The sequence below is a fragment of the Mirounga angustirostris genome, unplaced genomic scaffold (assembly GCF_029215605.1).
Source record: "Mirounga angustirostris isolate CCGP_5_RB_7025 unplaced genomic scaffold, mMirAng1.0.hap1 SCAF_1, whole genome shotgun sequence".
Taxonomy (NCBI): domain Eukaryota; kingdom Metazoa; phylum Chordata; class Mammalia; order Carnivora; family Phocidae; genus Mirounga; species Mirounga angustirostris.
Window position 1 is genome coordinate 194,248,259 of NW_026991709.1, and position 27,135 is coordinate 194,275,393.

A 27,135-nucleotide genomic window follows, 5' to 3' on the forward strand; every position below is an offset into this window, starting at 1 on the left:
CAGCCTTCGCTCTACCGGAAGTCGCCAGCGTGACGACGCAAAAAAAACGGCAGTCGTGTGCGTGTCCCTCCCAGCAGCCAATGGGTTCCGTCCACCTCCTTCTTCCGTCGCCGGTTGGTCTAACTGTGGGCTGTGACGTTCAAGGGCGGGGCGCAGAGGGAGATACCGAGGCCGAGAGGGGCCAAGCCCCTCAGTCGCTCCGGAAGACGGGAACAAGGGGTGAAGATGGTTTACATCTCGAATGGTGAGTTGTAGGGTCTTCGGGGGCGGCCGCTGGTCCGGGAAGCCGGACCCGGGTTTCTTCCATCCTCGCCCGCCGGCCCGGCGCGGCTTTCTCGAGGTCTCTCGGCCCTGCGCCGCGTCAGCCGAGCGTCCCTGAGCCCGCAGGCGGGGGCCTAGGTCCCGGTGGTGACGACGGTGCCGGCTGCCTGGCGCCCTCGCCCACCTTCTGACTGTGGGTGTCGCCATCGTGGTCTTTGCTCTCGGACGCCCGCGTCCTTAGCTAGTGAGGACAACAGGGTTAACACCGTCTGCGTAGCGCCCGTGTGTGAGGCGCTGTTTTAACTTTTTCGCGATCAGCTGTTCAGTCTCTACAGCAGCCCTATTCGGGTAGTTGTTTTGCTATCCCGTTTTAGGGGCGGAGATGCTGAAGCGCAGTAGGTCCAGTAGGTTGCCTAGCAGCACTAAGGTAGTTAATGGTTCAGTCGGGTTTCGAGCAGAGGTGACTGTTGTCAGCGTCCTTGCTGTTATCTACTAGACGGTCTTTCTCTAAAATGTATGAGGAGAAGTAAATAAATAGGGTCGGCTTCCCTTCCCCCTCCCCCGCCCCCAGGAGTTGGTAGCTAGTCATACACGTAATTTTTTTTGCCCTAATTCCAAGGGGCACGGGAAGAAGCACCGCCCCCTGTAGGAACAAGGTAACTATTCCCAGAGTAGAGAATCTGAGAGTGACTTAATACAGTGACTCTACAAAGAAAGTGTCTGGTGGCACCTGGGTGGCTCAGTCGGTTGAGCGTCATCGGACACTTGGTTTGGCTCAGGTCATGATCTGGGGGTGGTGGGATCTGCCCCGCTTGGGGCTCCGCGCTCATCGGGGAGTCGGCTTGGAATTCTCGCTCCCTTTGCCCCTACCCCCTGCGCTTGATCTCTCGCTCTCTCTTTCTCTCCAAAATAAATTTTAATTTTAAAAAGTGTCTGGAAAGGAAGGACACAGTGTGACTGGGTCAGACCAATGCCAAAACTGTCTGCCCACCTGTTTGACTCAGGTGAAATCAATGCCGTGGTGCAGTCTTAACAAGCGGGATCGCTGGAGCTAGGTCCTTGTTCTATTTGAGTCATCTGTCATCAGAGAGGATTAAGGCGATGAGTGAGAAGTCTTCTGGCCGAGTGCACTTTGCATTTCTCTGCACTTCAAAATGGCTCCTCTCCTCCTCGCCCAATTAAAAATGAAACCAGTAGGTTGATGGACCCTGCACAAAAGCATCAAAGTTTCATCGTGTTTGGGGCACTTGCAGACTTTGTTATATCCTTTGTGGCTAAAGGCTGGCAGCTTCTATTTATGCGTTATTGAGTAATTCTTTGTAGTATGTCTTCGTGTGTATGCATTGTCATAGTGAAGTGGGAGAGTGAGGTTCTTGTCTCACCGAGTCGAAAAATGAATCTCGAGGACAAGAGAGTGAGTAAAGCGATGGGAGTTTTATTAAGTGAGGATAAGAAAAAGCTCTCAGGAGTGAGAGGGGTTCCGACAGGGTTGCCACTTGAGGGCCTTTAGGGTTGGTCTTTTATAGAAAACTAACCAGGGAACTTAAATCCTTTTAACATCTCTATTGATAGCACCACTGAGTAAGTACTAGTAATAACACCTTCAATGGCTTACTTCCTTTTTAGGGTCCGTAATTCTTTGTTGGTCACAAGTAGCTGTCATAACAAGACCCCACCTCTGACACCTACGGCAGGGTGGTCTGGTTTGTTCCCTTATCTCTGGTTTCCTTACACCTCCATATTTACCTCCATATTTTTGTGATTTTTGTGAGCCTGATCCCATAGCCCACTACCTATCCCTCCCCTACCTAGCCTCACCTGTCCCTTAATAGTGGATCCACATAAATAAAGGTCCTATTAAGGCCTTTTATCTCACTTTTATAGTTGAGAAATGCCAGTTACATCCAAGCAACTTATTTCCCTCTGCGGATATTGGGAGGGGAGGTTTCTGCCTTTGGAAACTAGGAGGGAAAAGTGCTAAAAGCAAGATAGAACAATGCAAGTGCATACAAAGGGTTCTTTAGAGTCCCAAAGAAGGAATTGATGTGTTCTAGTTAAATGTCTTTTGGAAGGTTTGAATTTATCAGCACTTCACAGTGAGGAAACATTTCTGTTACTGTCACAAGAGTTTTTCTTCAGCAATCCTAAATGATGACTAGCCTTGCAAAACTTTTTCTCAGAGCAGGAAACTATCACATCAGCCAATGAAGCAGAGCTAGTAAGAGGCAGAACCAAGCACGTCACCCATGCTCTGTCTTGAAGTGTATCCCTTTTTTGTCAATAGCTCCATTGAGAGCTCAGGTCCAAGTGGATCCGTGAAAGTAAGGCAGACAAAGAAAGAGGAATTGTAGACCCTGACTGAGGGGGTGGAGGTGAGTGTGGTGAAGCCCTTGAGAAAATGGAGAGGAGAGGTGGTTGACAGCTCTTCTCCCAAAATAGTCTGACCTTTTAATTCTCAAGGCTAAAACTAGAGCACTAACTTTTCATGTTGTAGCTCCATTATTTAAAGTGGTTTGAAAAATAGATCCTCATTTGTGTTTAAGACAAAACTGGAGTCCATACGGGCACCTGGGTGGCTCAGTTGGTTAGATGTGCGACTCTTGATTTTGCAACTCAGGTCATGATCCCCCAGGGTCCTGGGATTGAGCCCAGTGTCTGGCTCCCTGCTCAGTGGGGAGTCTGCTTGTTCCTCTGTCCCTCTGCCCTTTCACCCGCTAGTGTGTGCATGTCCTCTCTTTCTCTCTCTCTCCCTCTCAAATAAATAAACCTTAAAAAAAAAAAAAAAAAACCCTGGAATCCATAATTAGAATCAACAGCATCCCATTACAGTGGAATTACAGAAAAATAGTGGTTATTTTAATGAACAAGGCAAATTCTCTTCAGTACTTAGAACACCCAGACTCTTTGATTTATGGAAATTTTAACATAACTGTAAAGATTTGTAAGAGTGTGTATAAACAACTTTTTTTATACAGGAAAGAGACTTCGCAAGTGAAAAGAAATATTTTCACATTTAGGAAAGTGGAAGTGGTGTGAATATTCTTCTATATTCACTCATTCCATTTGTTTCTTCAAAATACTGGAATAAACAGAGATTCATGCACCGGCATTCATAGCAGAATTGTCACAATAGCCAGTGGGTCGAAGCAACCTAATGTCCATCAACAGATGTATGCATAAACAAAATGTGGCCTATACATATGATGGAATATTAGCCTTAAAAAGAAGGAAGTTTGACACATCTACAACATGGATGAGACTTGAAGACATAAGCCTGTCATCAAAGTAAGAATACTGTCTGAGTCCTCATATGAGGTTCCTAGAGCAGTCAAATTTTTTTTTTTTTAAAGATTTTTTATTTATTTGACAGAGAGAGACACAGTGAGAGAGGGGAACACAAGCAGGGGGAGTGGGAGAGGGAGAAGCAGGCTTCCTGTCGAGCAGGGAGCCCGATGTGGGACTTGATCCCAGGACCCTGGGATCATGACCTGAGCCAAAGGCAGATGCTTAACGACTGAGCCACCCAGGCGCCCCGAGCAGTCAAATTCATAGAGACAGAAAGTAAAAGGGTGGTTGCCAGAAGTAGGGGAAGGGAGAAAAGGGGAGTTTGTGTTAAATGGGTACAGAGTTTCAGCTGGGGGAAGATTTAAAAAGTTCTGGAGATGGAAGATGGTGATGGTTGTACAACAATGTGAATGTACTTAATGCCATAGAACTGTACACTTAAAAATGGTTAAAAATGGGAATTTTTTAATTTATATTTTGCCACAATTTAAAAAGAGAAAAAAATACCTGAATTGTCACTCACCAAAATTAGGAACATAGGAAAACATTTGACGTGTTAAAAGAATGACCCCTAGCTCATAGAGCTTTACTTCCCTGAACGCTTCTTTAGAAGGATGAACACATAACAAACCTTTCCTTGTGTTGGCCATCTGGAAGAGTGAACAAGTTGAAAATTGAGTTTTATTGTTCCCTAAGCAACTAATTGTAATACATGTTGTGTCAAGGATTTGTAGTACTAACTGAAGTTTCTTTTTTCTTGTCTTTAGGACAAGTATTGGACAGCCGGAGCCAGTCCCCATGGAGATTATCTTTGATAACAGATTTCTTCTGGGGAATAGCAGAGTTTGTGGTTTTGTTGTAAGTGTTAACAGTGCTCTTACTAGCCCTGATATTTAAGTTAACAGAAGTACATTAGGTACATTATGTTGAGGTTCTTAAACAAGCTGAGCCTTTCTGAAAGTTTTTAATTATAATGTATATATTTTAATTATTAGCTTTTGCTAAGTGAAATTAAGACTTTTGTGGTGGGTAAAGCTGCCCCAAACATCTGGCAAGTATGAATATGATAGTTAAGTAGCTTGACTGTGGCTTAGCCTTGGTGGTAACCATTTCAATCTGCGTCTATGGGACCAGGCCTCCCTATTCTAATGCCAAATGACAGTGCCTCACTTTCTCTCTGCTGTTTCAGCAGTAGTGTGTGCAGCTTTTACTCCATATTATACAATAAACCAACAAGGGAGTTAGACCTTGATAAAAAATATCCCAAGTAGTAAATTTGTTTTTTAAATTGTTAGAATTAACACAGGAGACAAAAATTTAAACTTTACCATAATTTCAAGCAATTCTTAGCTAAATGCATTTTTTGGTCTTTCCCATGCTGTTTTGTGAAAATTGTTCATCAACTACCAACAAGTCTTACTCATGCTAAGTTTGAATATATATATATATTTATTTATTTATTTATATTTGAATGTCACATGGCAGAGAACTGCAGGGATGCAGAGATGTGGAAGACTGCCCCTTACTTCATTGACTTTAATTCATACTACAGTGGGTGTTGGGCTGGGCATGATTGTGGGAGGTGGACATCAGAGGAAGTTACTCCAGGTGGAAGAAACACAGGAAAGATGACAGAGAAGTTTGAGTAGCAGACTGTGATCTTTATACTTAATTGGATTGTCGCTGTGATTTAAAAAGATTAATCTGATGACTGCATGTAGCATGAATAGAAGGGGGGGGAAATGGAAGAGATGGTTCTGTAGAAAGATACAATGGGACAGAGGGGCCTTAAGTTACCCAGTGCAAAACTTCCTTAAAGTCTCACATTTCACCTACTCCCTATTGTTTTTTTAAAATATTGTTTTAACTTAAATTCTTCCCCGTCCACAAGTAAAGAAAATTCCATTCAGATGGATTCCCAGAAGCCCTGTGCCTCTGGCACACCACCTTAGTCTCCTCCGTCAGCAAAGTAGCATTAGGTAGTCTGTTGGCATGGGAAATGTGGGGGAAATGAATGTGCAATGCTGTAAAAACAGACTCTGAGGCCTGATAGCTGAGTGGAGGAAGGAAGGTGGGGATGGCTCCGGTTTCAGAGTCACTCCTTGACTCTGTCAAGGAGACCCATTAGCATGTAAGAAAGACAAGGAATGGTGGCTTTGGCCCAGAACATAGCACCTGTGTAGACATGTGCTATATGGTGTTGTCCAGCTGGCTTCGAGAAATGTGGGGTTGGAACTAAGTTGGTTTAGTCATCTGTTAACAGACATAACTGAAACTATGGAGATACATTTTATAATGTTGAAAGCGGTATTTTTGTTTTCTGCCCCTTGTTTCAGTTTCAAGACTCTGCTTCAGCAAGATGTGAAAAAGAGAAGAGGATATGGAAACTCCTCTGATTCCAGATATGATGATGGAAGAGGGTAGAGCTTTTTAAATTGATAATAGATATTTTTACCACTCCGTAATTTTAATTAAGTTAAATATTATAGATGGATAGATATAGGCTCATGGAAATATAAGGTTTAAATTCTATTTCACAAAATTAATGCTTTACTATAAATTAAGTCAAGTTGCCTCTGATTTGATAGAGTCAGTTTGACAAAGCTAAAATGTATATCAAATATCCTATGGGAAAAGTCTAAATTAGAGGATGAAAACTGATGACCACCATTAAATCTAGAGATTTCACTTTAGAATCTGGATTTCCACCGCTAAGGAAAATCAGAGAAGATGAAGCAGCACGGGGTTGGACTTATATTTCCATGGAGCTGGGTTTCAGTTGGCGTTTATTTACAGGAAGTACTGTTAGGTCATCACAATTTCTTGCTTGACTCACTTTTCTCATGTGCATTAAGTGTCTGGTCCCTGTAACTATTTGAATTTTCTCAACTACTGATCTAATTGGTTAGTTCCTATTTTAAATAAAGAAAGGGGTCTGTTTGAGTGTTTGAAAGGAACCACTTGATGTCTACTAAACAGTAGAAATTAAATTTTTCTTTTATTAGGCCACCAGGCAACCCTCCCAGAAGAATGGGTCGAATTAATCATCTGCGTGGCCCTAGTCCTCCTCCAATGGCTGGTGGATGAGGAAGGTAACTTAAAATCTGAAATTACTCTGCAGAGATTACATTTTGAAAATATCTTCTTAGAGAAGTTTTCTTCAGGAAAATAGAAGTTACCCAATACTTTGTTATTATTCAGACATCTTATTTGGAAAAATATATCTTAACCCTTGAAAAATTTGTCAAAGTGTCTTTTGAAAAAACGTTTTAAAAAAAAATTGTTGGATTTTTTTGGTGCAGATCCAAATTAATAACTAGTAACTGATTGTTATAACACTTTCTTTTAGGTAAATGTCTGCTCTAGGAAGCAGACAACTGGACATGCACATTTATAACTGAGGGAAACCATCAAGAAGTAGAGCACTGACCATTCTGGACAAGGAATTGAATGTGTATGCCTGAACAAGGATTGCTCTGTGTCCTCACAGACAAATGAGGTCGTGCTGGGAATTCCCTCCCCAGGGATCTGGCATGACTGACATGCAGTTCTATAAATGTACATGTTTGTCTCATCATTTTGTATAGTTTGTGAAAGTATTAATATAGTTTTAATAAGTAAATATTTTTAGGTTACAAAACTTGACTTCTCATCTTTGTATGATTAAAAAACTCCAAATTTGAAGAAAAATAAAAGGTTGTGTATTCAGTACAATTAGTGTCACCTTTTTAACTTCTGAAATAGTTTTCATTGTTAATTTGTTCTCATTTATAAATAAATCACATTGTATTTATTCCAGTAGTATGCATACAATTTTATCTTGAAACATATTTGTCCTATGAATCTTCAATACAGAGTATCAGATTTGCTACCAGATATAATTATCAGGGTAATTATAAAGCCATAACCAGCAAACCTGAGCTACAAAATGAAGATTGGCTAGGTGGTCTTTAAAATCATAGACTTCTGTGTTATATTGACAAATTTGAATTCTAAATCATTGCTTAAGATACTGCGTGTTGGCTTTCACCCCCATGAACGCTGGTAACTCTCATATTCTTAAACTAGAATGGAAGCTCAGTGAGGTTAGGGATTTTGTCTTTTTTACCCCAATGCTTTGAACAGTGTCTACATGTAATAGGCACTGAAATACCTTGGAAAAATGAATAATACAGATAATTCTGCTTTGTGTTGAACAGTCTTTGAACCAAAGTGTTTCAGGTAAAGGCATTTTTTTTTTTAAGATTTTGAGAGTGAGCACACAAGCGGGGGGTGGGGTGTGCAGAGGAAGAAGCAGACTCCCCACTGAGCAGGGAGCCTAACGCGAGGCTCGGCCCCAGGACCCTGGGATCATGACTTGAGCTAAAGGCAGATGCTTAACCAACTGAGCCACCCAGGCGCCCTTGGTAAAAGCATTTTTATATTTATTTGGAAGCATTTGTTCAAGTATTTGGAAGTATTTATTAGGGTTGCCCTATTTGCCAGGAAATGGAGATGTAGTGACATACTGATCTTCAAACATAAGGGGCAATTATAAGACAATTTTCAGGTTAAGGATAATAGAGACAGTTTACTGACCACTCAAGTCTGTCAGATATTTTATGTTTTACATATTAATTCTGACACACTACAGTAGGTAGATGATGTTTGCATTATACAGGTAACATGCAAGTGCTCACACAGTTTTGTGATTGTATGGCTAGTGAATGGCAGAGTCATTCTGTCAAATCACATAAGTGGAGAGGAGACCTGGGCAGTCTCGGGACATGATGGCTTCTCTGTGTGTGTGATTCATGGTCCCCGCCCCCCTGCCCCTCCACCTAACTCCCCTGCAGGACTCTTTAGGGCTATTCTATAGTCCTGACTTCCTCCGATATTTAGCTCTCTCACTCTGAGCATGAGGTAGACCGCTGTAGGGCAGAAATGTAGCCTCTTGAGTAGCTTGTGTTCAAGTCTTCTCTTTGCTCTCAATAGCTTATGCTCCTGAGTAAGTTATGTCATTCTATCCCAGTGTACGCATCTGTGAAGTGGGGATTAAATTCCTACTTAAGGGATTCTTCATTCAGCAGTATTTTTTTTTTTAAAGATTTTATTTATTTATTTTGACAGAGAGACACAGCGAGAGCGGGAACACAAGCAGGGGCAGTGGGAGAGGGAGAAGCAGGCTCCCCGCGGAGCAGGGAGCCCGATGCGGGGCTTGATCCCAGGACCCTTGGGATCATGACCTGAGCCGAAGGCAGACACTTAACGACTGAGCCACCCAGGCGCCCCCATTCAGCAGTATTTAATCCACAAGTAATTATTGGGCACCTACTATGTGCTGAAGATAACAGTGGCCAATAAGACAAAGTTCCTCTTCATGGAGCTTACTTTCTAGTGTAGGAAACAGCAGGCAAGTTAAATACAGACTTAATTCCTGCTTCAAAGGAAATAAGATAACAGGGAGGCTTCTCTGAGGTAACATTTGAGTTGAGACAGGCCGAGAAAGCCAGCTGAGGGAAGAGCACCCAAGGCAAAGGGGACAACATGAGTGATGGCTCAATGATGGGAAGGGCTTGGCATGTCCGAGAAGCTGGAAGAAAGTAAGTGTAGCTGGAAATGCCAACCGGAGAGAGATGAGGTGAATTTAGAGATGTAGCAAGGACTGGATTAAGAATGGCTTTCTAGGCTGTGGTTAGTTTAGATTCTGTTCCATGAGCAAGGGGAAACAAAGCATGGGTTTAATTTTTGAGATAACACATTGGTGGTATTAAATGAGTGCTGGGTCTGTAGTACTGACTTAACTACATACTTTAAAACTTGACACTTGGGCAACCGAATTAAGAACAGACTGAAGACAAGAAAGACCAAGCAGGGGCTTGGGCTATAAGGCTGTTACAGCCCACGTGAGATGATACGAGTTTGGGCTAAGTAGTAGCAGTAGGAGTGGAGAAGTGGGTTCTTTCAAGATGTATTTTAGCGACTACCAGATTTGCTGATGAACTGGACAACTGAAGAATCAACCTGGTATTTACTGAATTGGTGAAAGTGGCAGTAGGGGGTTTTTTGGCGGCGGGGGGGGGGCGGGGGGCGCGGTGCGGATCAAGAGTTCCAGTTTGGGCTCATTTAAGTTTGCAATGCCTTGTGGACATCCATATGGGGATACCAAATAGGCAACTGGTTATCAGTCTGGATCTCAAGGAGACTTCCAGACTGGAATCACGTATTTGGGAGTTACCTTCACATGTAAAGCCACGAAAGTAGATAAAGTCATCCAAGGGGTGTGGAGTGAGGCGCCCTAACTCAAGAACACCTTATCATCAGAGGCTGGACTGAGCATAACCAGCGCAGTATGAGGACTAGGAGTATGTGTGGGGTCTGGGAAGCCAGTTAGAGGCAGGGGTGAGCGAAGCGCGATGCCGGGTACCAGCGGCTCCTTGGTGAGCGCTCAAAATAAAAACAAGTCCGCTGTGGGCACGGTACCGCCAGGACCAATCACAGCAACACCCACCCATCCACGCCCCACCCCACCGCGTCCTCCTCCTCCGGGCGGCTCCGCCCCTCCGTTTTCCCGGAAGTCTCCGGGGCGGCTGCCCGACGGCCATCTTGCTTGCCGGGCAGCCGGCTGGGAGGTTGCGCGTGCGCGGGGCCCCTGCAGCTCCGGCGGGTGCGGCGCGTCCCTGAGGGTGGAGGCCGGTGGGCGCCCGCGGCCGCGATGACCCAGGCGGAGAAGGGGGATGCGGAGAACGGGAAGGAGAAGGGCGGGGAGAAGGAAAAGGAGCAGCGCGGCGTGAAACGACCCATCGTGCCCGCGCTGGTGCCGGAGTCGCTGCAGGAGGTGAGACGAGGCGCCGGGGGCGGGCCTCGGTGAGGGCCTTCCGGCCGGGCGGGGGAGGGGAAGCAGGCGGCGACGCGAGGCTTCCGGTCCCCACCCTGGCGGCTGGTGCGGAGAGCAGTTCCGTCCCCGGCCGGCCGCGGACCCGGGAGCCGGCTTTCACCTACCTTCCAAGCTGTTGTGGGGTGTCAGTGACCGCAGGTAGAGTTTAGTACCGGGCAGACACAGTTGGCGGGGCAGGCGTATTCCTCTGTGAAGGAAACGTCGGAGTGGAGTCCAAGTATAACGCTAGGAAAAAAGGCAGACGACTGTCTAAATAGACATGAAGAGTTTGTGTGTCAAAACCAGAACACGAGTAGAGCCTACTGACCCGAAAAAATTATTTGCAGTTGCATGGCAAGCAAAGGCCCTGTGTGTGTGTGTGTGTGTATGTGTATTCTTACTGATCAGTGAAACAAAATAAATCAACGTTGCCGTAGGAAAATGGGCAGATTCACAGCTAAAGTAAGGAGGCATTGAAATGCTCAATTTCAAGTTGGACATCTCTGAGGCAGCTTCCTAACTGGTGGATGGGTTAAGGATAACACCCAACTGGCCAGGCAGCTGTAGATATATAGCACCGTGCGGGCTCACGGTAAACCCCGAGGGCGGTTCTTACTGTTGCACAGGCCTCAGTTTCTCCGCCCGTCTAGTTGAGGCAGCTTACTGGACGGTCTGTAAGGGCTTTGCGGTTCCCAGCCTCTAGGATTCTCTCATTCTGTGAGTGGGAGGCAGGAAGGTAGAGCTCACAGTGGGGCGTGAGGCTGCAGGTGTCAGGGCGTGGCGTGGGATGGGCTAGTGCTTAAGGCCATAGGGAAGTATTGGGCACATACAGCAGGTACCTCCTCTGGCCCCGATGGCCTGGGACGGTTTAAAGGACGTGACTTCAGGATCAAGACCTGAAGAATGATTAGGAGTTAGCCAGGGGGAATCTCAGGGAAGGAGAACAGTGTGGAAGAGACCTGGGCCAGGAGAGCATATGAAGTTTTGGTGATCAGGATGTCGGAAGTGAGGAAGAAGGGGCAAAAGGTGACACTGGAGATCTTAGCAGAAGCTATTATGAGAGTCAGCCAGAGTCTGCTTTCTTCTGGAAGGCAGTGGAGAACTTTGGAAGAGCTAGCCAGACTGAGCTACATGATTAGCTTAATCCTCACAATAACTCTGAGGTAGGAACTTCATCCAGAGCAAGGAAGTGGTGCAGTATGAATTTGAAGCCAGACCTGTGAATGCAGAGCCTGGGCCCTTAACAGGGCCAGCAGCATTTCCTTAACTTTAGTCAGTTGTATAACACCCTTTAGTTTCTCCATGTTCTCTGTGGCTTTTTCATATCCATTAGTTGCTTAGTAACTTTTTTACTAAGTCTTATTTAAGCAGTAATATTCGGGAAATGATTTGTGGGATGTACGGGCTAGTTTTTTCCTAATGTGTTAAAATAAATATGTAATTATTAAAAAAATATTTGTCCACACTTTGGAAAACTGCCATTACTAACCCCAGAGCTTTCCAGTTAATGTGCTGCAGCCTGTGTGCTGTGAATGAGGGACAGGTATCCCTGATGGCAAGCAGCTTCATCTTTTTACTCCAATCTACTGCACAAAGGTCTGCCATAGCACAAAAAAGCTTGGGAAGTACGATTTAACATCATGCCAACCACGTGAAAGAGGTGCATTCAACAAACACCTCCTAGGGTCCTGTGTGCCTGGGCATAGAGTAGTGAACAATTCAGAAGTGATCCCTTTTTACATGAAGGTTTTTGTGTGTTGGGAGGGCAGGCAGTAAATAATTACAAGCATGACAGGTGCCATGAAAATTATATTTCCAGGGGATAAGCAAACCTAGTTTAATGACATTTAACTTCCGAACTAAAGGGAGAAATAAGATTTACCAGGGAGAAAGGACATAGCAGGCAAGGGGAGTTACCTGTGTGAAGACCTAGAAGTCAGCGTGGTGAGTTAAGAAATCAAGAGAGATCTGGGGCGCCTGGGTGGCTCAGTCGTTAAGCGTCTGCCTTCGGCTCAGGTCGTGATCCCAGGGTCCTGGGATCGAGCCCCACATCGGACTCCCTGCTCCGCGGGGAAGCCTGCTTCTCCCCTCCTTCTCCCCCTGCTTGTGTTCCCTCTCTCGCTGTGTCTCTCTCTGTCAAATAAATAAATAAAATCTTTAAAAAAAAAAAAAAGAAATCAAGAGAGATCTAGATTGGGAAGATTAAAGAGACCAGAAAGGAGGTGGTTGTCGAGTAAGGCTAGAGAAGTAGACAGAATCTTGATCTCACAGGTTCTGGACTTTATCTTATGGGCAAGCTATGGAAATGTTTTAAATGGAGACATGCAAGAAAACACAACTGTAGCTCAAGGGCAGGGCTGAGTAGGTGCAGGCTAAGGAGTCGTGTAGGAATGGTGGTTCTCCACAGAGGGTATCCTGTTGTCACAGGGATTGTCAGAGTCCCTTCTTCCCCTGGTTTCTACTGAAACTCTGGGTCCCTCAGTTTATAAGGTAAAGGTTCCCAAACTGATTCAGATTATGTTCTGCCCGCCCTTGCAAATTACAGATATGAAACAATTACCATCTGAAAGTAAAGCTCACAGGAATCACTCCACTGTCCTGATATACGCTTTGTCATTTCTTGTTCACCACCATTTCCCAAGAATGGATTGTGAAATGCAGCGAAGTTTTCTGACCTATGAGGATAGAATAGTGAACTCTGGCATTTTAACCCCAAACTTTTGCCAGATTAGGTGAATAGCACAGAACTAACAAGGGGTAAAGTGTTTTAAAAACAATGAACAAAATGTGGCTTATGCATACACTCAGAAGTGGTTGCTGTATAAAGTCTTACTTTCCAGCATTACAAAATAATAATTCTGTGCTTATGTGACTTTCTCCCCTAACCTGTTCAACCAGTGATTGTCAAACCTGAGGGATCATACTGATCACCTCAGGAACTTTTGAAAGTTGCAGATATCTAGGCTCCCTCCCTGGAAGTTCTGAATCAGGAAATTTGTAGTGGAGGCTTAGAGTCTAGTTTTTTATTTACAAACATCTTTAGGTGATTCAGATTTAGCTAGTATTTTGCTAGTCGTAGTATTCCCTATACTTACTCCTTGTCTGTTTCCCCTAGTAAACTGCAAGTTCTCTAGTGGTCAGGATTTTGTCTTGGTCACCATTGTACCCCCAGTACCTGGCACAGAAATGCTCAGTAATTGTAGGTTAACTTGCATTGGATATTTATGGTTTTGTTTATTTAAACAGATGTTGACCTGTGTACTGTGAGTCAGATCCTGGGAGCACAGAAATATGAAATGAGTTTGCATTCAGGTAGAGAGCAGTAATTGGATGCCTCTCAAAGAGCTACCTTCACTGACTTATTTTGATACCTGTGAGTCTGATAGTCATCACAGGGAACTCACTTCTTAGTCTAGCCTGTTACCTGTATGTTTTTTAACTTGTTACCTGTATATTATTTACTAAGGTCACACTCCTGTGTTTTATATTTGCAGCAAATCCAGAGCAACTTCATTGTGGTCATACATCCAGGTTCAACAACCTTAAGGATTGGTCGAGCCACAGACACACTTCCTGCTAGCATTCCTCATGTCATTGCACGAAGACACAAACAACAAGGGCAGCCACTATACAAGGACAACTGGCTCCTAAGGGAAGGACTAAATGTAAGTCAGAATTGGAGGATCTGGAGAGAAAGCCCACGGTTGTTTCCTTGGGGGAGCTTAGACATTCAAGAATACAGTGTATACTTGAATTAACATCTTCATAGCTTTAATGTGTTTTAAAATAATAACATCATTTAGGGTTACAAATAGCATTTTTCATGTGAGCTATGGTTTTAGATTGTAAAGAATTATGACAAAAGCAGATCAAAATTATTTTAACCCATCAGTATGAATTGGGTATTGATGAAGGTGATTTTTAATGGAAGATACAGAATTGTCAGTCACTTAAAGTGATGCAGTAAGGTCTCTGAACAGCCATATTTTTCTCTTCCAGATACTTAGAGTTTATATTGAGTTTGTATTTTTAATCTGTGAGCAAATTGAATTGTTATAATCACTTTCTCCAATCTTAGATCAAATTATAATTTAAAAGCAAGACTGTATATATCCTTGCAGTTAGCATTTACGTTATCCTACCTTGCAGATAGTAATTATCAGAAGAATTTTTCATGGTAGGTGTTAAAATATGCATATTGCATTGTAATCCACTTTTAAGTTTTAGATGAAAGATAGTTTTAGGAACTTGAAGTTTCTGTACTTCTGTTAGTAAGCTTTATTTAGGGTTCCACTTTTTTTAGCATAACTGGAAGACTACCTAAGTCTATTTCGAAGCTTGAGTGTAACTTGAGGGTATAAGAGTTTAAGTCCATTTATATCTTTGGATTTATAGTCTATAGTACATAAATCTCACGAGTAAAAGTTGATAGAAAACAGTAGCTTTCCATGGAGATATTTATAGATTTTTTTTTTTTATAGATGGTTTTTTTACAGTGTTACAGGGACTTGAATACCTGCTGAATAAACAAAATAACCCGAGTGAATATAACACCGTTACAAAATTGTAAATATGAGAATTATGTAGATGTTTGGAAAAGTCTCTGAAATACTTTGTAAATACTAAGTAGCTATCCAGTGCTTAGGGCCATGAACAATTTTATCACTTAAACTTCACTTGAGGTTATAGATTTTTGCAAATAGTTGGTTTATGGTGAGGGTTCCTTTCTGACTTTTTTATTTATAAATAATAAAAAGATTACTTAAAATTATTAAGATTGATACATGTGGCAAAAATTAAGGAAATGCTATTCCTTGTTTATGAGGGAGCATTTCCTCTTGGTGGATTAAATCAGTAGTTTGCCACATTGCTTTCTCTTTTCAGTAAATCCTTTGTGCTGCTCATCCTTCATTTTTCCCCCCCCAGAAACCAGAGAGTAATGAACAAAGACAAAATGGCCTTAAAATGGTGGATCAAGCAATATGGTCTAAAAAGATGTCAAATGGCACAAGACGGATTCCCGTGTCCCCTGAACAGGTTCAGTCTTAACTCTTCAGATTTATTCTGTCATAAGTGCTATTCGTGTGCTCCCTTGATTGCATTATGCAAATTAAAGATGGGATTTCCTTAAAAAAGAAAGAGGGCGCCTGGGTGGCTCAGTTGGTTAAGCGACTGCCTTCGGCTCAGGTCATGATCCCGGAGTCCTGGGATCGAGTCCCACATTGGGCTCCCTGCTCAGCAGGGAGTCTGCTTCTCCCTCTGTCCCTCCCCCCTCTCATGCTCTCTCTATCTCATTCTCTCTCTCAAATAAATAAAAAAAAAAGAAAAAAAAAAAAAAAGAAAAACCATTCATAACCACCTACAGAATACCCAAATCAATGTCATAAATGCTTGGGCAAGCCAAATAATTTAAAAGACGGTGTTTCTTGTGGCAAGTTGATAAAAATTCGTAGTTTACTTGAGAGTCTTAAGTGTCTAATCCCAGGATCTTGGTGGGAAGCAATATTCTTACTATAATTGCCATTTTAATATGATAAAAAATACTATTAGAAATGGACATGAGTTGGTATAATATGTAGATGTATATTCAGCTTTAAACAGAGTGCAATATTAATTTTGGACTGGCTGTGAATCACAGCCTAGGTTATTAAAACCATGGGAAAAATCACAATTTTGGAAAAGGCCAAGAGAATCTTTTTGTGACGAGTTAGTATTTTGCCAAATATGTAGGATTTGTGATTAACTTTTGCTGCTGTATCTGGTCTGTGAGAGAGAGGAGAAAAGAGAATTCATACTACATTTCTCCTCTCCCCTCCTCTTTTTTTCTTACATAAATTCAGAGAAGTTTCTGGTGTTTCTGGTGTTTCAGGCACGCTCCTACAACAAGCAGATGCGACCTGCAATTTTAGATCACTGTTCTGGAAACAAGTGGACAAACACATCTCATCACCCAGAGTTTTTGGTGGGAGAAGAGGTAGGGAACTTTGCAGTGCCATCCAGTTCTAGTTGTTTCCTAGAATTCATAATCTTCCTTGCAGACCTGGATACTCACACAGGCTCCTGTGATGTTAGATACTCCACTCTTAGCATTTGGAATAGTCAGCAAATGTTAATCATAACTCTGGCCTTAGATATTTTAATGTGAATCCAAAAAAAGCCCAAGAGAAGTTTTAACAATGTATTCATCTCCCCATCTTTTCTAGGCCTTGTACGTTAACCCATTGGACTGTTACAATATTCACTGGCCTATCAGAAGAGGTCAGTTAAATATTCACCCGGGACCTGGGGGCTCCCTTACGGCTGTTTTGGCGGATATTGAAGTAATATGGTCTCACGCAATCCAAAAATACTTGGAAATCCCCCTGAAAGATTTAAAGGTGAGCTAAAATTCACAGTTACTTGGATTGGCTTTAAGATTCTTGATCAGTAAAAGTACGTATTACTGGGTTGTTTGTAATCTAGTGTCCTTGAAGCATTCTCAGTCTTAAGGTGTTGAGGATAGCTTTCCTTCTTCACTGACTTCACCTCTGGTGATTTCTCTTTTTCTTACTGTGTTTGTTTCTGTGGTGTCCCTACTGCTCTGCAACCAGCAAGCTTGCTCATGTTTATACCCTCTCTCTGGACCTTTTTCAGTTCACATTTGTTGTCTTATTTTTGATTTCACAGGGTTTTGTTTTGTTTCTTTTTCAATTGAAGTATAGTTGGCACAAGGTTACATTAGTTTTAGGTGTACAACACAGTGATTGGACAACCGTATACATAATGTGCTCACCACAAGTGTAGCTGCCATCTGTTACCATACAGTGTTGTTACAGTACCATCGACTATATTCCCTGTGTTGCTGTATCTTTCATCCCCATGGCTTATTCATTCCATAACTGGAAGCCTTTATCTCCTACTCCCCTTCACCCATTTTGCCCATCCCCCTCCCTCCTCCACTCTGGCAACCATGAGTTAGTTCTCTATATTTATGGGTCTGTTTCTGCTTTTTTTGGTTTGGTTTTTTTTAGGTTCTGCATATAAGTGAAATCATATGGTAATTATTTTTCTCTGACTTATTTCACTTGGCATAAGGTCCTATAGGTCCACCCATGTTGTTGCAAATGGCAAGATCTCATTCTTTTTTATGGTTGAGTAATACTCCATTGTATATATGTACCGCATCTTCTTTATCCATTTATCTTTGACAGACACTTAGATTGCTTCCATATCTTGGCTACTGTAAGTAGTGCTGCAATGAACATAGATGTGCATGTATTTTTTTCAAATTACTGTTTTAATTTTCTTTGGGTAATACCCAGTAGTGGAATTCCTGGGTTGTGTGGTATTTCTGTTTTTAATTTTTTAGGAATCTCCATTCTGTTTTCCATAGTAGCTATACCAGTTTACATTCCCACTTTTTCTGCACATCCTCACGAAACACTTATTATTTCTTGTCTATTTGATAAGTAGTCATTCTGACAGGTTGAGGTGATACCTCATTGTGGTTTTGGTTTGCATTTCCCTGATGATGAGTGATGTTGGGCATCTCTTCATGTGTCTGTTGGCCATCTGTCTGTTGGCCTTCTGTCTGTGTTCTTTGGAAAAATGTCTATTCAGGTCCTCTGCCCATTATTTTAATTGGCTTATTTGTTTTTCCGGTGTTGAGTTGTATAAGTTCTTTCTATATTTTGACTATTAACCTCTTATCAGATATATCATTTGCAGATGTCTTCTCCAGCTAAGTAGGTTGCCTTTTTATTTTGTTGATGGTTTACTTCTCTGTGCAAACTTTTTATTTTGGCGTAACCCCAGTAGTTTATTTTTGCTTTTGTTTCCCTTGCCTTAGGAGACATATCTAGAAAAATTAGGGCTAATGTCAAAGAACTTGCTGCCTGGGTTTTCTTCTAGGAGTTTTATGGTTTCAGGTCTCACATTTATGTGTTTAACCCATTTTGAGTTTATTTTTGTCATGGTGTAAGAAAGTGGTCACATGTCATTCTTTTGCATGTAGCTGTCCAGTTTTCCCAGCACCACTTATTGAAGACACTGTCTTTCCCATTGCATATTCTTGCCTCCTTTGTCAAAGATCAATTTATCATATAAGTATGGGTTTATTTTGGGATTCTATTCTGTTCCATTGATCTGTGTGTTTTTGTGCAAGTACCATACTGTTTTGATTATTATAGCTTTGTAGTATATCTTGAAATCTGGGGTTGTAATACCATTTCACAAGTTTTTATAATTTAAAGGAAAAAAACCCACAGAACTTCAACATTTTCTGTTTTTCTTTAAACCTAAAAGAGAGGTTTGAGCTTTTGTTCTGGGCCTCTAACCATTGCTGCCATCCTTTAGAGCAAATTCTCCCTGAAGACAAGTGTAATGACATTTATTTTGACCTGACTTTAGTATTAACTGTCTTCTCTTTTTTTTTCCTTTGTTCTTCTTTTTTAGTATTATAGATGTATCTTGCTAATTCCTGATATCTATAATAAACAGCATGTGAAAGAATTAGTGAATATGATCCTAATGAAGATGGGTTTTTCAGGTATGTCTGGATATTCCAGAGAAATCTACTTGAAATGAGATTGTTTTTCTTTTTTGCTGACAAAGTTTATCTAATTCACTGCTTTATTGAAATGCTTATTCTGAGAGGATCAGCCGTGCTTGATTGCCCAGGGGTTCCCAGACTTTAATTGATGATTTGTCTTAGGATCTTTACTGCTCCCTAGCTGATTGCTTCTCTACCTTTGTGTTTCAGGGATTGTGGTCCATCAAGAGTCTGTGTGTGCCACCTTCGGAAGTGGTTTAAGCAGCACGTGTATTGTGGATGTTGGAGACCAGAAGACAAGCGTGTGCTGTGTGGAGGATGGGGTCTCTCATCGGAATACTCGGTAAGGACCTTGGAAGGTTGTGTTCTCTGCTCCCTCTCCCCTCACAGCCTGTTCAGCTATAAAACATCAGAATTTAAAAAAATTTTTATAAGGAATTATATATTCAAAGTTTGCATAGGAAACCCAGATTGTGGAAGTGCAAATTCTAGCAAGGCTATAAACCCCTGATTTTATCCTTCCTGTTAGAACTCTCTGCTATGAGTTCACATCAGCAGCTCCTGAAAATCCTAGCTTGCGTTGTGTGCTTTCCCACAGAGGCAGCGTATATATTAGCTCTGTGTTTGGTTGTGGTCTGATGTAGAGATACAAGTCATGCTCACAGCAAAGCTTTATTTAGGCAAGTCATGTTGGGGAAAGAGGTTTTCAGGTCTGAATTCTCTGTCTAGCATTGTGAGTATTTGCTTTTGTCATCGTGGTTCAGTGAGTGAAGAGTAGCTTTCTGGTCAAGTCCCTTCGTGATGTCATCACTGATACAAGAGGTAATAAAATAACTCTCAGGAACGGGTTTGCTGCTTGTCCTTCCTGAGATAAGCCCAACACGGGTGAGCACACTGAGGCAGTGCACATACAGGTTCTCTGCAGCATTTTTGTGCTCCCCGGATGGCTTCTTCAGGATGCTGTAGTTCTTCCTATCCCTTAGTTGGAGATGCAGGGTATAGAAACATTTAAAAGAGGGCCTAAGCAGTCCATAAGAAAGGTTGATCTGTTGCCTTCCACCCCAAATTATGATGCATTCTAAAACCCAGTATACGTTAATTTGGCTTATCCATTGTTTATGTATTACTTAATGCCATTGGTTCTCAGAATATGGAGAAAACACTGGGCCTAGGTTTCCCACCTCTAAAATAACATAGCGGTGCTCTTTCCAAGTCATAGAACCGTTCAATTAATGGATAGTATACTCTTTCAAGTTTTCTCCTGAGAGTTTGTCTTGTGTCACTGCCTGTCAGCTTGATAGACTGAGGAGTATAGACAGGCAAACAACTATCATATGGTAAACACAGTGACTTAGGAATGAGTTGCATTTAGTCGTTGGTATTCTGTTTCTTGGGAACTTTTTTGCAAATAGCATGACTGCTGTTAGGTGCCCACCACTGGTTGTTTGCTAGGGTTCCATTTCCCCCTCCCGTCCATCCGTCCTGCCCTTTCATTTTTTATTCCTACCATAAACATCTTTTGAGACTTGTTATGTTTCACTGTGCCTGATTGAGTTTTTGAAATGCCCTTTGCACCTTCTTGACCAACAGATAGCCCACCTGTCTTTGCTTCTAACTCTAGGCTCTGTCTGGCCTATGGGGGGTCTGACGTGTCAAGGTGTTTCTACTGGCTGATGCAGCGAGCCGGGTTCCCTTACCGAGAATGCCAGCTAACAAATAAAATGGATTGTCTTCTTCTGCAGCACCTTAAAGAAACTTTCTGTCATTTAGATCAGGTGGGAGTAAAATCAAAACTGCTGATTATTTTTGTTTCCAGAAAAAATTAAGATATTTAAAAGGCAATTAAAAATATAATAGTATTATGCTACCCTTTCAACCCAAGTTGAGAGAACCTTGAAATTAAAGTTCTTAAGGAGTGAGAGTGTTTTGGTAAGGTCAGAGCTGGTAGCTGTTTCTCAGGCTCTGGTTAGCTGGTTTTTTAAGAAAGTGTTTAGCAAATTTGTCTCTCTTGAGGATCTTTGATCAAGATGAAGATAAACCTTTAGGTGTAATGAATGTAAAGATACAGACATTTAATAAAATGGCATCAGTTGAAGCACTTTCTTAGTGTTGTGAACAATCAACATGTTATCATTGCCATATGTGGATTCCTATTTTTTTATGCTTTCTGTTTCAGACCTTTTCTTTTCCCTGACATTTTTCAAGCAATCTAATTCTGAATAACGAAATTTTGAGAAACCTAAGACTGGGTATCATTTCCCAGTTATTGAGGGAATTGGCTTATTGATTTGGGTCTGTGTTTGTGTTAGTGTTTATCGATAATGAAAAAATGTAAATGGTAGAAATTTCAGAATTGTTAAAAGGGAAGCAAGTACATTTGGACTCTTGTTTTACGAAGTTCCAGTTGAAATGGAAAAAAAAAGAAATGGTAGAAAGTCACAGGGCAGCCTTGTTATAGGTGAGATTCAGATGGTGGAGAGGCTTAATTGCCATTTGAGGAGTTTACATGCACTTTTACTGGTTCACTGACAGCATCTTTTCCTGGAATCAGGACATCTCTGGACTTCAGGATCATGAGTTTCAGATTCGACATCCAGATTCCCCTGCCCTGCTTTACCAGTTTCGATTAGGAGATGAAAAACTCCAGGTAATACATAGCTGTATATTTTCATGGGCAGAATGAAAGCCAGCCAGGTTCAGTCAGACTGAGAGAATGTGTACTTCTCTGAAACTTCATGAGGTCAGAATATCAACTGGTTTAGGCTGTCTCTAAACCAGCTTTTAAGCCACCAATAGAATACAGATTAAAATAGATCGGAGGACCATCTTTTTAATTAGCCACTGTATGATTAGTTATTGTTTAGAGAGAGGAGTATTTTTCTAAGAAATTATAAAGTAGCTTATTGGGCACTTGCATTACATTTTTTAAAATTTTATTTATTTTAGAGTGAGAGAGAGTGAGAAGGAGCAGGGAGACGGAGAAGCAGACTTCCTATTCAGGGAGTCTGACATGGGGCTCGATCCCGGGATCCCCAAATCATGACCTAAGCTGAAGGCAGACGCTTAACCAACTGAGCCACCCAGGTGCCCTGGCACTTGCATTACATTTGCTTTGTCATTTCTCCCTGGTGTCATATCACTCACTCAGTTGGATGATTTCTATAAGTTTTCTGGCCTCTTGTGCAATGAAGAAATAATGCTACTCCCAAAAGAGAATGCTTATTTAGTCTACTTTCTAGGATCTGATCTGTCAGTTTTATTTTGGGAAGAACAGAATTTAATGGATCAGTTTTTTCAGAAGGCAGTGTCCTTGGTTGATCTTTTTTTTTTCCCTTCCTTGCACAGGCCCCAATGGCTTTGTTTTACCCAGCAACTTTTGGAATTGTTGGCCAGAAAATGACAACTTTGCAGCACAGATCTCAGGGAGACCCTGAGGATCCTCATGATGAGCATTACCTGCTGGCCACGCAGAGCAAGCAGGAACAGGTCTGTAGGGATTCTGGTGTGAGAAGAGACACCCTTGCCCCTGCAGGAGAAGTTTGCCCATCATTAACGGATTGTTGCAGTCACTGCAGTCTGCAGTGCATACCAAAGCTAATACTGTTTTTAGAACTGTAGATGAAATGAAGTCTAAATTTAAAATCCAGATGACAGATTTCTTCATTCAGTAGACGTTAATCCAATTTTCAGAATACCAGTCCACACACTTAAAAGTTAGTTTAATGAAGATACTTCTTTTTGGTGTATACATTATTTCCTTTTGAACATTTATTCAGTAGGGAATATTTTCAGTAAAACCTCACCTATTTTAAAAATTATAATGTAAACAGTATGTGGTCTAGGCAAAAAGCTGAATTCTTTTGTCCAGAGCTAATGATCCCAGTAATAGGATGTCTGATGCGGGGGCACAAATTAAAGCTCTTATTTGCCAATGAAACAGCAGCTCATGATGGAGGGAAGAGGGCTCTAAACCTTCTCTAGTACTTGTTCCTGAGCATCAGGTGGTTAGATAAGGTCTGAAAATGGGGATTCCATAGATAGCCACAGGCGCAAGAATCCTACCAAAATACTCCACTTAAAAACTCCGCTCAAGGGGGAAATGTCCATGTACGCTGACATTTCAGTTTTAAAATCCAACCAGTGGTAGTAAGGTCGTGAGACTTGCCCTGCCTGCCAGTGACTGCTTTGGAATTGTCAGCACATCCTCATCTTTTGTACACCGCGTCTCACTCCCAGGTGATTTGGGAGTGGGTCCAGGTGGTTGGCTGTATACTAGCATGCATTCCCTCTGCACCAGTGATGGACCTTTGCTTTATAGTAGTGTAAAATAGTGCAGTAGGGACGGGTGGGTTCTAGCTGGAGAACATCAACACTGTTCTGTTCTAGTCCTGCCATCCACTTGATTGTCCTTTTGATTGATTTAAAGTCTGCCAAAGCTACTGCTGACCGAAAGTCTGCCTCCAAACCCATTGGATTTGAAGGGGATCTTCGTGGCCAGTCTTCTGATCTTCCAGAAAGACTCCATGCCCAGGAGGTGGATTTGGGATCCTCCCAGGGAGACTGTTTGATGGCTGGCAATGAATCTGAGGAGGCTCTCACAGCACTGATGTCCCGGAAGACTGCCATCTCTCTGTTTGAAGGGAAAGCCCTGGGCCTGGATAAAGCCATTCTTCACAGCATCGACTGCTGTTGTAAGCATGTTTCGGAAGCTGGTTAGGTGAATGGGTTCAAGCTAGAGTGTGCTTGGGCCGCACAGCATATGCACTGAAAAACTGTGGAGCCCCTGCTTTGTGCTTGCATTGCCCGGTATTAGGAATTGGTTCTCGGCCTCCTTGGGCATGTAGTGTACTAGAGGAGACCAAAGAAGTTAAATTGTCACACAAATGGGAAATTACAGCTATGGCAGGTGTTGCAAAGTTGAACTAAAGGATACTGACTTGCATAGCTTCTGATGGATTTAATCAGGGACTTTTATTAGGAGGAAGAAGTGTGGAGGGTGGGAGGCTTGGCAGGGAAGACTTTCTTGGGGAAGAGCCACTTAAGAGAGATCTAGGAGGTGAGTGGGGGTTAGCCTGTCACAGGGTAGCACTCTGGGCAGCGGAAGAGGCCTTTATGGAGGCCAGTGTGGCTGGGGGGCCAGGGGCCAGGATGAAGCTAGAGAAGCAGTGTGGTCACGCCACACTGGACTTTGTAGGTCCCTGTAGAGACTTTGGTCCTAATCCTGCAAGTAGCAGAGTGGAGGGTGCGATAGCAACATGCTCACATTGGTGTTTTGCAAGATTCTTCTGTCTGCATTGTTGAGTATGGGTTGGAGAGAAATCTTTGAGGAGGCTCTTACAGTTGTTCAAACGAGATGGCAGTGGCTTGGCCCAGGGTGGTGGTGGGTATGGAGAAAAAGAGTTGAAGGATTATCATTGTCTTTTCAGCATCTGATGATACCAAAAAGAAGATGTACAGTTCCATCCTTGTGGTGGGAGGTGGTTTGATGTTTCATAAAGCTCAAGAATTTCTGCAGCACAGAATTCTCAACAAAATGCCACCTTCATTCAGGCGAATTATTGAGAATGTGGATGTGATCACAAGGCCCAAGGTCTGTTGTTCATGGTGCAGTTGGATTATATGCAAATGAAACCAGGACTGATTATTTCTAATTGTAATGTTGTATGTGGACAGATAAAATCCTGGGAGCCATGAGCTTGCGTCTGGGCAGCTTTTTTTTTTTTTTAAAGATTTTATTTATTTATTTGACAGAGACACAGCGAGAGAGGGAACACAAGCAGGGGGAGTGGGAGGGGGAGAAGCGGGCTTCCCGCTGAGCAGGGAGCCCGATGCGGGGCTTGATCCCAGGACCCTGGGATCATGACCTGAGCCAAAGGCAGATGCTTAACGACTGAGCCACCCAGGCACCCCGCGTCTGGGCAGCTCTTAATTAAGGGTTTGGGCAAGTGGAAAAATTTCAGTAGGTCACAGATTTGGTGCAAGGAGCTTTGGGCTAGGGGCCTGGAGTCCTGGGTGTTAGTCCCTGCTGTGCTCTCCGGAGTAGCATGACCGACTTCCCAAAAGCCATGCCTTTGGGAAAGGACTGGGTGGGGCAGGGAGAGACTGGCTGGTCTCCCATTGGCCACAACAGCTCCAGTTTTCATTGTCATATTAAGGATCTTTTGCTGGCCCTGGAGCAGGGCATCTTTTGGCTTGAACTATCTTGGAAAGAAACATAAACCCTGGAATTTAGAAAAAGATTGTGTCTGTATTTCATTATATCCCACGAACAATTCCTGGGGATGTTCTTATTTAATTTTAATCCTGAGGAAGGGGTTATGGGATATATTTATTCCACTCTATGATTTCCTTATATGTATGTTCCTGCATATGGGGCCTATTTGTGGAATAATAGTGAATAGTAGCATCTTCAGTAATAAACACTAAAGTTTTCTTACCGGTTGGAACACAAAGATGTCTGTAGTTCATGGGTCCTGTATGGATGAGTCTTTAATGCACGTTGAAAAATTTGGCTTTTTAGGTATTGATTCAGCAGGGTTTTTTTACCCCCAAATTCAAGGAAATGATTAAATATATGTCTTGTCCGCTTTTGCTGAAATACCTTTATCACTTCCCTAGGATATGGATCCCCGGCTGATTGCATGGAAAGGAGGGGCCGTGTTGGCTTGTTTGGACACCACACAGGAACTGTGGATTTATCAGAGAGAATGGCAGCGCTTTGGTGTCCGCATGTTACGAGAGCGAGCTGCTTTTGTCTGGTGAAAATGGGCAGAAAGTCACTATTACAGACCAAAAATAGGCCTCCTGGTATATAAAAGACTCTTGAAGAATATATATATTTTAATTTATTGACTTAGATGCTTAAATTTCATGGAAAATAAATGAATTTTAACTTTTACGTTGACAATAGGACATTGGTGTGAAATTATAAGCTGCTTTTGTAGCCAGGACATTTACGAATACATATGAACTTACTTTTCAGTGGTAAATGCTCCTGCCCCTTTCTCAGGGTCGCAGGAGCTCCCTGATGATGTGAAATGTTGCTGTTGAGTGGCTCCCATGTACACACCTTGGCTTAAGTTGACCTTAGTGTCATCAGATAATCACACAGCCACAAGGGGTGGGTGTATGGCTCGGGTACCTGAATCCTGAGAACTGGCCAGGCCACTTCCCTCACGTGTTTCAGCAGGCACACATTGTTTCGACTCAGGGGTGCTCTTAGAATTCCAAATAGGGAGAGAAAAGGTTCTTTTTTTCTTTTTCTATTGGATTACAAAAAAGACTGACCAGTTAAGCTCTAGATTTCCAAAGGCAAAGATTTAAGGATGGGCTGGCTGGCTTTGGTTACTCCACATGCTTCAGGGTGGGCTTAGGGAAAGAAAACAATCCTTATCTGACCAAAACAGAACAACAACTGAAAAGGAAAACCCATTTCCTTCCTAAAGCCAAGTAGAAACAATTCAGGTGTAATTTGTAGTTGTTAACTTGTGCAGATGAATAAGGTGACTGCTGGTCACCTTACTACTACCAACTTAATCATCAAGACCCCAAATTTCCTTTATCTGAAGAACCAAGAGAAAGGTTTTGGAACTCTTTGTCCTCAGTAAGATCATTTGATCTTAATCTGTGAACAGTCTGAAGCGAAATCTAAGTACAGACAGCCATTAGCACCAGTGGCCCAGGCCTTGGTGAAGCCTTCTGAGCCCCTGGCCAGAGGAAGGCTAGGCATTAGCTGGAGACAGAAGCTTGTCAGCACAGCCTGGGGGCTCAGAGACCTGGGAGCACGGGGAATGCCTGATTCCTGCCACTCCTGCTGGGCATCTGCGTCCACCATCTGCTCATCCAGAACTGGAGATATGGGAGTGGAATGGGACTGGCGGAGGGGGAGGGGGGCTGACAAAAGTAGGGCTGGATAAGAGATGGAGGTAAGAATGGAATATAGAATAGGATGGTTAGAAGTCTCAGGGCATGGAGAAATGCTGGTCCTGGAGCATTTGCATAACAAGGAGTATCCTACATATATGTGATCAGTAGGTGAGGAACAAAGAAGAGTCCATCGGTATAACAATGATTTTACCTTGGTACTGTTGAAGATAGGTGCTTTCAATTTGAGGATTGTATGCTCTTTATTTTTTTAACTTTTTAACAAAATAAATTTATACAATGTTGATTTTATGTTTCTGAGCTGTTTCAACACAATTTT

At 42.4% G+C, this 27,135-nt stretch overlaps 2 protein-coding genes across 4 annotated transcripts; both read left to right on the forward strand.

Moving 5' to 3' along the window:
- The first annotated feature begins 90 nt into the window (after positions 1-90).
- On the forward strand, positions 91-6,642 carry SELENOK (selenoprotein K). Its single transcript, XM_045862163.3, has 4 exons — positions 91-244; positions 4,314-4,404; positions 5,883-5,966; positions 6,552-6,642. Exons 1-4 carry the CDS (start codon positions 226-228, stop codon positions 6,640-6,642), a joined length of 285 nt encoding a protein of 94 aa, XP_045718119.1. The 5' UTR covers positions 91-225.
- Positions 6,643-10,119: 3,477 nt separating this feature from the next.
- Positions 10,120-27,107, forward strand: ACTR8 (actin related protein 8). Of its 3 annotated transcripts, none has more exons than XM_045862165.3 (13): positions 10,121-10,363; positions 13,897-14,067; positions 15,329-15,439; positions 16,272-16,376; positions 16,606-16,779; positions 18,836-18,929; positions 19,143-19,275; positions 20,554-20,707; positions 21,484-21,579; positions 22,278-22,418; positions 23,359-23,623; positions 24,359-24,522; positions 25,551-27,107. In XM_045862165.3, the coding sequence occupies exons 1-13, from the start codon at positions 10,241-10,243 to the stop codon at positions 25,692-25,694; spliced, it is 1,875 nt and encodes a 624-aa protein (XP_045718121.1). In that variant the 5' UTR covers positions 10,121-10,240; the 3' UTR covers positions 25,695-27,107. The 3 variants fall into 3 exon arrangements, with proteins under 3 accessions (XP_064451163.1, XP_045718121.1, XP_054360664.1); XM_054504689.2 differs by lacking the exon at positions 10,121-10,363 and adding an exon at positions 10,419-10,561; XM_064595093.1 differs by lacking the exon at positions 15,329-15,439 and having other exon boundaries at positions 10,120-10,363.
- Positions 27,108-27,135: the final 28 nt, after the last annotated feature.